This window comes from Rutidosis leptorrhynchoides, chromosome 2, assembly GCF_046630445.1.
Source record: "Rutidosis leptorrhynchoides isolate AG116_Rl617_1_P2 chromosome 2, CSIRO_AGI_Rlap_v1, whole genome shotgun sequence".
Classification (NCBI taxonomy): domain Eukaryota; kingdom Viridiplantae; phylum Streptophyta; class Magnoliopsida; order Asterales; family Asteraceae; genus Rutidosis; species Rutidosis leptorrhynchoides.
In genome coordinates, this window is record NC_092334.1 from 36,020,757 (window position 1) to 36,034,646 (window position 13,890).

The window sequence follows — 13,890 nt, forward strand, 5'->3', positions numbered from 1 at the left end:
CTACCGTGTAGTCAACCCCTTCGACCATTCCTTCAGGCATGTCAGAGTCATCAACAATTTCTTTCCCTTTCCTGGAAGAGCTAGGTGGAGTTTGTGTTTGACTGATAGATTGAGTGATATGCACAGTGGATCTTCCTCCGATATTCTCCCCCTCATGTTGGCCGCCGGAATCGGGGTCATCATGTCACCTGGAGGAAGATGGTTGATCAGCATGACACGGGATTGGTTCAAGTACTAGTGGATAATTCGGGATGAGCTGAAGAGAGTTGAGAAGACCCAGGATAGCTTTCCTGATGTAGTCACCCTCAGAAAGATTAACTGAGAGAAGATAAGCGTGGAATTCGTTTTCCCGTTGAATGTACGTGAGATTTGGTTGATGAGTGATAGTCTGGGTGATAGGAGATGATGTCATGATTGGAGGTGATGACGGTGGTGGGGAAGCATTGAGATCAGGAGGTGGTGATGTTAATCGTGGTGGTGAAAGAGCCATGGAGATAATTGGTGAGGATGTGATGGAGCCCTGCAAAGAAATGTTAGTGAAAACATCCTGAGATTCTTGAAGAAACTCAGTTGTCCCCACTGTTGAGCTAGAGAGCTGAGCAGTGAGGCCTGATGAAACAGGACTTCCAAGCGATCTTAGAGAAGCAATTTTCGGAGATTTGCTAAGCTCTACACTTGTTGTTGCAGTCTGAGCTATAGACACTGAACGTTCGGTATAGGACTGCACCAAATCCTTGCGAGCACTAGATACATTTTCAAATTTTTTTTGGCGAATCTCATCTAGAGATGCCGATTCTAACTCATATGAAATAGATGTTTGTGCATCTGAGTGGCTTCCTAATGTCTGGGGGGGCTAACGTTTTCTTTTTGCCCCATCTCACTCCCGGTCCGCACATCCTCTCTTGATTTTTCAACCCCATCCTCATTTCCATCCTTATCACTCCGATCAATGTCCTGAAGAACCTTCTGGAGTTGTTTAGAGGTTACCTGCTTTGGTTTTGATTTTCTTTTAGGCCTATTTTCACCCTCAATTCTTTTCCCCGTTTTCTTTTCTTTGACCCTCGCTTGCTAAACCCCTCACCAGGTGTCCTATCAGCTCCTTGGGTAGGTTCCCTGGGTGGTAGGGGATCCATAGGAGCTCCTATCTCTCTTAAATAGCTCATTATTCTTGGATCGTCTCGTGGTCCGAGATTTAGTAAATGAGCATGTATGAGTTGAGCTTGAACATTTTTGGACCCTATTCTCTTTTGAATATATTTGATATATTCCTGCTCCACAAATGGTTCAACTTGATCTATAGGGATAGGTTCTGGAGTTCTGGCGTTGTCATCAATGATGCCTGAGAGAATGTTTGCGTAGAATCTCTGAAATTGAATGTACGATGGGAGAGGTGTTGAGTGTATTTCTATCATGCGATCCCAGATAACTCGGCCAAAATCAGCAGTTGGCAGGAACACAATTCCATAGAAGATCTTTAACAAGAAAATGGTGATGTGGTCGGATCCAGTCTGCATCGGGTTGAAACATCGGTTAACAAATATATACAGTACTGCCCATCGTTGTGCCATACGTTGTTTTTTGAACGCTCTTATCTTTGTGACCTCTCCATCATATCTAAGTTGTTGTACGGCTGCTAACATCTCATTCTCGGAAGGGAATGCATCATATTCAGCTCTTGCAGGGATGCCTAAGAATCTTCTCATGTCAGTTAGAGTGAATGAGACTCTCCGATCAGGGTTTTTAGTGACTAGGAAAGAAAAGGAGTCAGGGGTGTCATCAACAGATGGATGGTAAGTCATGGTGTCTCACATCAAGAGAAGCTGCTGCTCAGTAGCATGCTCGTACTCAGTGAATACATTGCGCATTGGGTGGTTTAGTAATATGGGGATCCAGTAGTCACATGGGGTGGGGACATCTTCATCGAAAAAGGCATTGTTCAACATTGCTGTTGTATCATGAGCATGGTTAGTTAAAACACAGTTCATATGGTGTGATTGAAAAGGTTGTGTCAAAAACATTTAATTATTTCAATTAAAATTTGTCAAAGACAGTTTTAAAACATTTCCAACACTTAGAAAATTTTGGGCAGAAACACTTTTTCGAGCAATGGAAGGTTTTCAGGCAACAAGGGGTTTTCGAGCATGCACCAGTACTCATTTTCAGACAGGTTTTCAGACAGAGCATTTCGAGCAGGGAGTTTTCAGGCACTACACATTTTTCAGGCACACTTTTCAGACAAACATGTCGAGCAGAGAGTTTTCAGTCAGTACTCAATTTTCATACATGTTTTTCAGACAAAATATTTTGAGCAGCAAGTTTTCAGTCATTGAACATTTTTCAGGCAACAATGGTTTTCAGGCAACATTTTTTGAGCACAAGAGGGGTTTTCATACAGTTATTTTTCGAGCACATAAGGTTTTCAGACAACAGCTTTTTCAGGCACATTTTTCACACAAAGACTTAAAGGTTTTCAGTCAGTCACTATTACGAGCACTGTTTTCGAGCGCTCGAAAACATGAGATTTTCGAGCACTCTGTCTGTTTGAGAACATATTCATTACTAAGCAGAAAAATCAACAAAGTATGCCAAATTGAGTTTTAATGAGTGAAATCTATGATAAACCTAACTCGATCAAAAGCATGAATTAAGGCCAAACCTTTATATGATCAAAGTTAGTCACGAACCCTAAAATTGGCCCCTTTTTCGAATTTGAAGTGACACAAGCATCTAACAATGAATTAAGGGAAGTAATCACGTGCTATTCATCACATATATGAACCATAAGTCAATTTATCCTATCAGATTGTAATTATAGGTGTAATTGAACAGAGCAAGATCTTAGGGTTCGAAACCCCATTGCACACAAAACAGAGATTAAGAACGTAATCATTCAAATCATGGCATGTTTCATGTATTTGGGTGATTACAGTGACTTTAAAGCTTCTATGAAACAACAAATTTAATCACACACACATGAAAATAGAGAAAAATACCGATTTGGTTGAAGAAAGATGAAGGTGAACAGTGATGATGACGATGGTGTTCTTAGAGTGCAAGTGGGTCTTGGTAATAATAATTTTAAAGTGAGATTTGAAAGTGATGGTTTAGAAAGTGAACTTTTCATCCTAATATAGACACGTGATGACTGAAAAATTCAATTTTCAGTCAGTGTTGCTCGAAAAACAATAAGACCAGATGCATTGCTCGAAAATTTACACTTTGGGCATTATTGCTCGAAAACCTTCATCATATGGACTTGCTCGAAAACTTTAAGCAGATTTGGATTTTAATGGGATTTTGGTACATCAAGATAACCTTTAAGAATTTTAAGAAATTCTGTGAAATAATCAAGTTAAAGTTTAAGCTTTAATTATTTTTTAAAATTTAATTTTCTCGGGTTTTAGCAGTTATTGAGACCAGGAACCATGAGGCAGTCATGTAGACACATCCTCTTGAGATAGTCACAAGGACACATCCTCCGTCATTTGTTGATTGTGATTTTGAGGCAGTCATTTAGATACATCCTCCTGAGGCAGTCACCAGGACACATCCTCCGTCATTTGTTGACTGATTTATTTGAGGCAGTCATCTAGACACATCATCCTGAGGTAGTCACCAGGACACATCCTCCGTCATTGCTGACTGAATGATATTAACTCCCCCTAGACAGTTGCCAGTTTCAGGAGAGCTAGATTTGAAAGAGCGAGTTTTACATTGTTATTTGTGTAAAAATCAGTTTAGATTTTGAAAATCACATTCACACCGGGTCTCACACTGTAATTTATGCGAGAGCCATCATTCTTATCTCCCCCTCAAAATGTGATGCATCAGATTTTGAAAAACTCAATACTCCCCCTAGGCAAGTGCATCACTCCCCCTAGGCACTTTCCAGGTTCCTAAATGGAAAAGAAATCAACCATGCCAATTTTACAAACCAGATTTTTAAATGTGGGTTCATCTAGTGCCTTGGTCAGTAAGTCAGCAAGTTGACTTTTGGTGGATACAAAATACAATTCAACATTCCCTTTCTCAACATGATCTTTAATAAAGTGATAGCGAATGTCAATGTGTTTGGTTCGAGAGTGGTGAACAGGATTGCTAGAGATAGCAATGGCACTCTGAGAGTCACAGTAGATCGGGATTTTGTGGAATCTGAATCCATAGTCAAGTAGTTGGGACTGCATTCACAGTACTTGGGAGCAACAGCTTGCAGCTGCAATGTACTCAAATTCAGCAGTGGAAAGAGAGATACAGTTTTGCTTACGAGAAGACCAGCTGACTAACTTGTGACCTAGGAATTGGAGACCACCAGAGGTGCTTTTCCGGTTTACTTGGTCACCACCATTGTAACGACCCGACTTTTTCGACTTGCTTTTGTGCCTTGTGTTTTAGCAAAACTGCGTATTTGTGCGTACTGTGATACTTTATACTCTGGAACCTTTATATTCATGGTTTACTTTCATTTATGTATTAAAACGTGCCTTAGAGTACGTAGGATACTTAACTTGTTCACTGGATGCTTTATGACCGTTAGTGTCACTTAACGTTTCGAATAAACCGCGAACTGCGCACACGTTTAACTTTTGTCATAATTGGAATATTACGACTATGAAATATTAATTATTATTTCATAATAATAATTACTTGGGTTTATGGATGCTTAATTACGCGTAGTAATTTAATTATGCTTACTAGTTAGTTTTGTTAGACTTTCTACCTTGTTGTACTTAAGCCCACCCTACTCTATCTAGTAGCCCATTTATTTAGCCCACTTATTAATTACTAGTGACCCATTAATAAGTAAGACAAATGCCCATTTATTAGAGAGAACATACTAGCATTTATATCAAGTATTATCCTTAATGTTGCATGAGATCCCAACATAAGCACCAACTTTAGACAACCATTAACTAAAAAGCAACTTTTTGTCCCCCCTTGTCCCCCTCCAAAATTTCGGCCATCACCACCACCCCCTCCCTCATTTCACTATAAATACAAGCCTTATTCCTCTCATTTTACACTTGCTCTCATTTGTATTTCACACACACTCACTCTCTAATTCTCTCTAGTTCTTTCTCTCTCTAAAAGTGTAAGTATTTTGAACTTTTCTTCTTCTTCTCCTTCTCATCATCACGAAATCATCATCATCATCTTCATGTGTCTAGCTTTTTAGCTTTTGATCTTGATTATATCTTGTAGATTCAAACATGGATTTGAATCTTTCAAGAACATGGAAGATTCAAGCTTTTTAGCTTTGAATCTTCACCCACTTTGTAGATCTATATTTTTTTACTTTAATCTTGCTATTTTGTTATAAAGATTCAAACTTGTGTTTGTAATCTTCATGTAACTTAAAGATCCAAGCTTTATGCTTCAAGATCTTCAAGAACAATCAAGATGCAAGCTTTCTAGCTTGGATCTTCATATCTTTTGTTGGATCTAAGTTTTCTAACTAATGATCTCATTATTTTTTTATAAAGATCAAAACTTGTGTTTATGGTCTTCATGTAACTTAAAGATCCAAGCTTTATGATTCATGATCTTCAAGAACACTAAAGGTTCAAGCTTTCTAGCTTTGTGACCTTAAAACTTGTGTGAAAGGGATCCAAGCTCTCTAGCTTAGGGTTCCATCACTTCATTTGACTTATATTTTGTTCATACTTATTTGATTGATGTAAAATTTGTAACTTTGTTTGTAAATAGGACTTGTATTTGTGTTAAGACTAAGGATATGATGTAACCTTGGTTCATCATCCATCTAACACTCTTAAATGAGTTGTGTTATTACTTGGTCTTAACATTTTGTGTATTGATGGTATAATCTTGGTCAAAAGTGATACTAAACCATCAACGAGTTGTACACTTGAAGCTACAAGCATTAAGGGATGAGAACCGTGATGAGCATCAAGCACTAAGAACCCCACCGGGGCACTTGTTTACAGTTTCTCGGGATCTTATCAGTAATCTGGGCTACTGTAAAGTTTATTAACAGTTAGTTCAGTTCGAGTAGATGATTTTCCATTTAGACCTCGTCTTAATCCGAGTTACGGTTTAGGATTTATGGCCTTCCGAAAGTCATTACACCCTATTAACGTTGTGCTGAAATTTCTGACATACTCTCACTTAAACCATCGCCACGGTCAAAAGAAGAAGATTTTGGTTTTGTAAATTTGTCAGCAACTAGGGGACTCACATACGGAGCCATAGCCACTGATTACGCATCTTTTCGATTTACGTAGAGGTCGTAACAGCTGACCGAAATCAGCCTATTGTTTCGATCTCTATTCTTGTCAAACTTACTTAGCTTTTATAATGATGAATGATGATGATGATGACACTTAAACTTATTTTATACACTATTAGAACTTATAAGGACAACCTATTGACCTAGTAACCGTAATTTAGGTTGACGACCTTTCGGACCGACTTACTACTTGCATACTTTCATTACCGACTTTACCGCTTTTATCACTGTGAGTTATAGCATCCCTTTTTACTTATACTATTTTTGGGACTGAGAATACATACGCTTTTTATGTTTTACTTACTTGACACGAGTACTTAAACTTTACATATGTGTGGGTTATACAACAGCATAAAGATTCCCCTTAGCACGATAACGTTTAACTATTGGTTTTTGAACCGGTAGACGCGAATATTAGATATGGATCCATAGGGTTTGACATCCCCACTCGGGCTAGTCGCGCTAGTATTTAACGGGTGTTTAATACTTCGAGGACATACGCACTCGCCAGGTGTAATTTCAGGGGGTGATATTTATATTTACGTTAAGTCTAGTTACCATGTGCCAACGGGTATACATATGCTTTTCATACTGTTTTGAAACATTGAAATCTCGTGGTCAATCTTATATTACTATTACAACTTAAACTATAGCTCACCAACATTATTGTTGACGTTTTTAAGCATGTTTTCTCAGGTGCTTAGAGGTTTGTTGCTTCCGCTGTTAGACTTGTTATCATGCTGTTTAGACTTGATGTTAAGGACCTGCTGTGTTAGATAACCGCTGCATAACTTAGAGATGTCTCAATCATGAAACTTTTAATTTGCATTCGCAACTTATGTTATTTGAATAATTACAATCAATTAGAACAATTACAAGCATACGAACAGTATCTATTGCAAGATGACAACAATTCCCCACCACTCAATCACATTGATGTACCAAGTTCTTCACGACCAAACCCTCCAATTGTTCAATCACAGGTGGATGGTACTCGAAATGCGCATCCCGGTGATCCGATTGTTGATCCGTTTATAAACAATGAAATGTTTGAAGATGATTTTCAAACGAACCCGTCTACTAGATCGAGTAATTATGGAAAAAACGCTATTCAACTTTCAACTTGGCCGTTGCAAGTTTCTCCATATACTTGTAGTTGTTGTCAAGTATTAAGAGAAATTTCACATACTAATGGTGTGTTTTGTGCCTTTTTCATCATCAAAATTATGAATTAATTTCATATTCCTCGTTTCAAATTTGATTAATTTCGTAACAGGCATCGATATTACAAAACTTGAAGTTCATGGAAGAATTGGAGTTATTTGTCACGCGATTCTTGATAAGTATAGTGTTGATCTTAATGCAAATGAAAACCAAAGTCACGAGTACAAAATGTTTGAGTAAGTTTTATTAATTAATTCCGCTATAAATATCATGCCATTAACTTGATTGTTCAGTTTGTGATCAGTTTTTGCAAGGAAAGTATAATTCGAGTGAAGAGTTTTCTCGAGGAATACTGCAAAGAACGAAAAACGAATGGTTACATAACGCTGCAAGATCCACTTTCTAATTATTACGAAGCCGTATGTGTTGGGTTGGATTGGATGGATAGTTTGGTCACTGATGATCTCATTCCTAATGACTCAGGTTATTCGTTTTCAAACACGAACAAATTTTTTGTAACATAATTTAGATACTAACATATGTAAAGTTTTACTTATGAACACATATTCTTGAAGCAGGTGGTCATCAAATGAACCAACCACAAGCAGAATCGAGTATAGCAAGACATCCAAACAGAACCAACCTTTCAATCCAGGTTAATTTGTTTACTTTAACTGATCTTTCAGTGTCCAGTATTATTATCACAATATATATAACTATCACAAAATAGCATAGTGGTTAGGTCCAAATATTTTCACAAGAGGTTTTAGGTTTTAACCTCACTAGCAGCGTATCTTGGGTGGGGTCAAGAAACAGTCACATAACCCAGTTAGGCCGCCTACATCTGATTAAAAGTATTCGCCATCCCCGAATAGCTTAAACAGGATAACCTTATTCGTTAATATCATGATTTACTTGCGTTTAGTGATCTATATCTTTAATTTAACTATTTGAGCAGAGGGAAAGAACAGGAAAACTAACAATGAGAGATCTAGTTAACTACTTCAATATTCCAATAGAATTGGCTGCAAAGGAGATAAATGTTTGTCCCACTGTGATCAAGAAAATTTGCCGAAAACATGGATTGTCAAGATGGCCATACAGAAAGGTTAAAACTAAATATTGACTAAACCACCATTATTATGTTAATAGTCAATTAGTCTAACATGTTTTGTCTATTGAAATGCAGATAAAATCGATTGAAAAGAAGATATCGGTGAGAGCTACATATTTAACCTCAGTTGATGTCGAAGAAAGATCTCGTGCTCAAGCCGACATCGATAAACTTAGACAAGAACTTACAGATTTGTATTCAACATTCAATGTATAATGTATATGAAAAGCATCTGTTGTAATACAAGTTACTAGATTATAAGATTTAATGAAAAGTAATACATATGTTTAGTTAGAATAAATTGCTTCTGTTAATAAGTTAACTTCGGTTTTAGTTATACAAAGTTGAAACAGAGAAACAAGAAATATGAAAGCCGGCTGCTTTACAAAACCTAAGATGATATCACATTAAAAAACAAACACCCTTAATATCATCATCATCTACAACACTAAATAATCCCTTTTCTTGAATTATCCGTACATACTTTTTCACCTATATAATAAACACAAATATGTTTAAACAAAATTATTCCGCAATGAAAAGTAAAGAAATGAGATTTTCCCAAACATTAGTTTGCGTAAAACAAGTGAAACAAGAAGCTGTTGAGGAATGGGATGATTCAATGCCGTTACCAGGAGACATTATCGAAGGCATTGCTGCTTCAAATGGTTGTACTCTAGAAGGCGTTGAAGAAAAGTCGTTTGTACCAACTAAAGTGAAATCAGAACTTAGATCACAACTAGCAAAGATTAGTAAAAGGAATGCAAAAGGTTTTGTTTGGTTGAAGGTTAGAAGGGGCAATCAGATGGTGAATCTTCGTGTTTGTGTAGTGCAAGAAAAGCGTTTTAGATTGAATCGAAAGTACAGTTTTTGTGCTGCTTCTAATGATAAACATATTGCGGTTTTAGATGATCTGGATGTTGATCAATGCACTGAACTTCAAGGTACATTTTCTTTCTTCATAATATTATAGTAATGCATTGTACTAATTCCTAGTTGTAAATTTTTCAAGAATTTTTAAATGTATAGTTTGTACACCAGTAAATATGTATTATAAAGTTGTACAGTACAACTTTCTAAAGAATGTTTAGTAGTTTACTGATAAATTTTAATTTTAGTGATGTACGTTACACCAGCAATTTGAAATGCAAAACAGAAGTTTTTGTAAGATCGCATAGCCCAAACACAATGTCTTACAATATAAGCCCAAGAGTCCATCCTTTTCTAAAACCAATTGGTATTAGAGGGACTTCCCCTTAGACTTATATACATACATTTGTTTTTATCTCCCTCCTATGTGGGATAGGTTTGCGCCCCAACAATCCTCCCCTCAAACCGAAGACCACATCACCGAGCCTCCCCTTCAACGATACTCCCGCCATCTTATATCACCGGTCTCTTTTCTTTCACTTTTCTTTCACTACCGGGACACGCCTCTTATACCGCCGATCTCTTTCTTTCATTTTTCTTTCACCATTGGGACACGCCGCACTTCCACGCTGGGAAGGAAGACTTTCGATATAGGCACCATGGCTCCATTATCGTTGGCAAACTGAGGGGTGTGCCATGTCGCACCGTGCGTTCAGGGGTGCGCCACCATCCTCCACCACATCGGGCTATAGCCTAGCTCTGATGCCATTTGTAAGGATCGTATAGCCCAAACACAATGTCCTGCAATTTAAGCCTAAGAGTCCATCCTTTTCTAAAACCAATTGGTATTAGAGGGACTTCCCCTTAGACTTATATACATACATTTGTTTTTGTCTCCCTCCTATGTGGGATAGGTTTGCACCCCAACAGTTTTGACACTTGTTTTGTCACTAAGTTTCTTGTTAATAGCCTTTCTTTAAAATTGTATCGATTTTTTGTGCAATGTATATGTAGACATGAGTAGGAGAGCGGTTAACGTGGTATCACGAGGGTTTAACCAAGAAGCGATAAAGTACAACTGGAGATGAAAGGTGGCTAATTATCTACCGGACCATCGGTCTACAGTTGTTAGTTCAATACTTTTCATGCCCCTTTCAGATGAGTACGATATCGATTCCATAACAACTAGAGCCATGGCTTGGTTCACTGCAACGGTTTCATCAGGAATACCTATTGTGTTCGTTAACATCCAAACTGAACAAATCATTTCCTTGGTAATATTTCCTTGAAACTTTTACCTAATTTATGTTTTGTGTAATTGATTTCAGGTTAATATCTAATGTACTTGTTCTGAACTTACATTGATTTTTTAGGATGGATGTCATTCGACTCGAATTCCTACTCATGGAATAAGGCTATGGTTTTTGCCAGGAATATCATAAATTTCATTTGAGTTAATACCAGAATACGGAGAAAATAGATTTGGCTTAGACGTAAAAAAAACCGATGAGGTACTTGTATCTTCACATTCCGGTATGCAGGGACAGAGGCTGAGTTAGAAAATTTTCTTAACGAGTTCATAAATATGAACACTAAGCCGCACATCGCGTTGCAGGGAGGGGCAATGGGGGAGGGGAGGTTTGACCACCCATGCCTCAGGATTGGGCCGGGTTTCTTCGTGGTCAGCAGTTTGGGGCAGGTTATGCAACTGCGGGAGATGAATGCGTGGGTGGTTCCCGAACTGTTGTTCAAAAAAAAGTTTTTTTTATTGGGTTCATAACTAGCTCTTCATAAGATGACTCCATTCCTGGGTAGGGGTATTTTTTTCATTTTACGTATGAGTACCATGGGTATTATTGTCATCTTATATAGGTATTCTTTTTGTTAGAGTATGGAGACATTTATACAAATCCATGCGCGGCGCGCTCCCTGCGCGCACTAGAGAAGTTTTGATCAGAAGGCCTGCTCGAAGTTTGGGAGTGTGCACGGCGCGCACGTTTAAGTGTGCACGGCGCGCACGTTTGCTGGCAGCAGCTGGCAACCTTTTTTCATGTGGGATCCGATTTTGTTTGATTCTCCTTTTGCTTTAGGTGCAAAGTGGATACTTTACACCTTGAATTGAGGCTGTGATCATGCTAATTCAAGGGTGTAAAGCTAGTTAGTTGGCAAACATGATAATTACTTGTCATGATGAAGATTCCTTGCTAGTTTATTAAGTGTTCTTGTTTCTCCTATAAATGGAGCTCATTGTATCTCATTGTAACACACCACTCTCAAATATTCAGTAAATAAACGATCTCTAGTTGGTCCGTGGACTAAAGCAATCATAACGATTGCATATAACCACGTTATATCTTGTGTCGATTTACTTTTTCGCATTTATATTCTTTCGTTCATTAAGTGGGTGAGTGATCTTGAAGAATCACTTGCGTTGTTTGGGTCCTAATATCCTAACACTTTTGTCATATCAGGGTTTTGTGTGCATTTACGCAGTGACCAAAGACTCGGCTGCTGATCGAGCGGGTTTAAGACAATTGTTTGAAAACTCGATTGAGACAGGGCACCTGGTTGTGATATCGCGGTTAGAAGGAAAAAGTGTGATGCCGACAATGGTTAGCTCAGATGGTTTAATACATTGTTGTGATCATGGTGATATAAGGGAGACTCTTGTTGGGGCGGTTAATCAACAAGAGTGCATAGGACTACACATCATGTCATGGCCTATGGCTCAAAATCATGGAGTTGGTGTTGCAGCCACTTTAAGACCTCCAATGTGATTCATATATTTCACATAGTGTTGCTTGTTAGTATTTGATGCAAAGTATCAAGGAAATTATACTTGGTAGAGATTTATTAACAATTCAATAGTCATCAGTGTGTTTAAAGGTTTTTTTTTTTTTTTTTTTTTTTTTTTTTTAGCATCAAGTACTTTTACGAGTATAATAATGTCTTCAATACTTTACACGAAATTATACCGATAATCTTTCTTTCAAAATAAATCTTCTATCACTTATTCGTCACGTTATGTCACCAAATCCAGGTTGATTGATGAATTAGTCTGTATATGTTAAAACAGATTATATATGTCAAGATTGGGAGAAATATTAATTGATTGATTAAATGATTAACTATTCGTTTTGATGGAATAATTAAATCACATATTGTAATAAGGAATAATTAAATTCATGTTACACATTTTATATTTTAAAAGAGTTGTACCAATTATCATTATCCGTATTATAATAATGAATTATCGAAACTGTGTTTAGTGTAACTATATAATGCTGCAAATGATTTTCCGTCACACGTCGCGAGCCATCTCTAAAACTAAAATACAGAGTAATATTTAAGGCATTAGCGAAATATTTTTCTGCACCAATGCGCAGATCTTTTGTTACGCATTAATATCAACATTCAATACAATCAAAAGGCACATGCTTTACCTGCCAAAAACAAAATGGTGGGTGCAATCTAACCAATAAACATATAAAGGCAAACACAACTAGCACACAAACGAAACATCTACCACAATGAGCATTCTAATATAAGTCGTCCCATCATTCATGGCGCGCTACAATTAGAGCTTACTTAATCAACATCAAATTTCATATTATCCCATTTGAGACCCCACATTTCTGCGACTTTAAAACTGGTTGACTTTTTTGACTTTCAGACTCAACATCTTGGTTCTAATATGTTGAACTATCACCTCCTTCAAATCATATACCTTTCTCTTCTTTCCTTTGAAAATCCTTTCAATTCCTTTCGTGCCGAACATTATACACCACTGAAGCAACCACCAATCTATTAATGATACCCCATATATTGAAAGTAAAGGGATAATCTGCAAGTGTGTTTACAATGTTATGCACACCATCAAGAAGCCCTCTAAATTGTTTATCCTTCATTATTTTCCACAGTTCATCAGCATAAGCGCATCTAAAAAATAGATGTTCATGTGAATCCACACATTGGTCACATAGAGCACACTTAATGCTCATATTTGAGTACCATCTATACAACTTATCTTGTATCACTGATGTCAAAGCTAAGGTATACGAAATAGTATTATTTTTAGTGCGAAAATACTATTAAATACGATACAATTTTACAAAAGATATTTATTTATTTATAGAATGGATATACTTAAACCTTGCTACAACACTTATAGGCAGTGTACCTAATCGTACAGTAGTGTAGTTTTTAGTAAGTCCGGTTCGTTCCACAGGGAATCTTTTTTTTTAAACAAAGCTCAACGCTATATTAATTTACATTTATAAAAATACAAACATATATATAAGTAATATTATTATTATAAAGGGGGGTTTTTACCATTTAATGACCGGTTTGTCGATTTTAAGACTTTAGTCGCAGTTAAAACCTAATGTAAAATATAAAATAAATACAAGACTTAAATTAAAGCGTAAAGTAAATAACGATAATGAAATTGCAATAAAAGTGCGATAAAATAAAATTGCGATAATTAAAAAGTACGATA

At 37.0% G+C, this 13,890-nt stretch overlaps 1 protein-coding gene across 1 annotated transcript; it reads left to right on the forward strand.

Annotated features, from left to right (window-relative positions):
* Window positions 1-2,106: 2,106 nt before the first annotated feature.
* Window positions 2,107-8,797, forward strand: LOC139887782 (uncharacterized). Its single transcript, XM_071870838.1, has 8 exons — window positions 2,107-2,204; window positions 2,295-2,473; window positions 7,112-7,438; window positions 7,521-7,644; window positions 7,713-7,891; window positions 7,987-8,063; window positions 8,367-8,516; window positions 8,598-8,797. Exons 1-8 carry the CDS (start codon window positions 2,107-2,109, stop codon window positions 8,736-8,738), a joined length of 1,275 nt encoding a protein of 424 aa, XP_071726939.1. The 3' UTR covers window positions 8,739-8,797.
* Window positions 8,798-13,890: the final 5,093 nt, after the last annotated feature.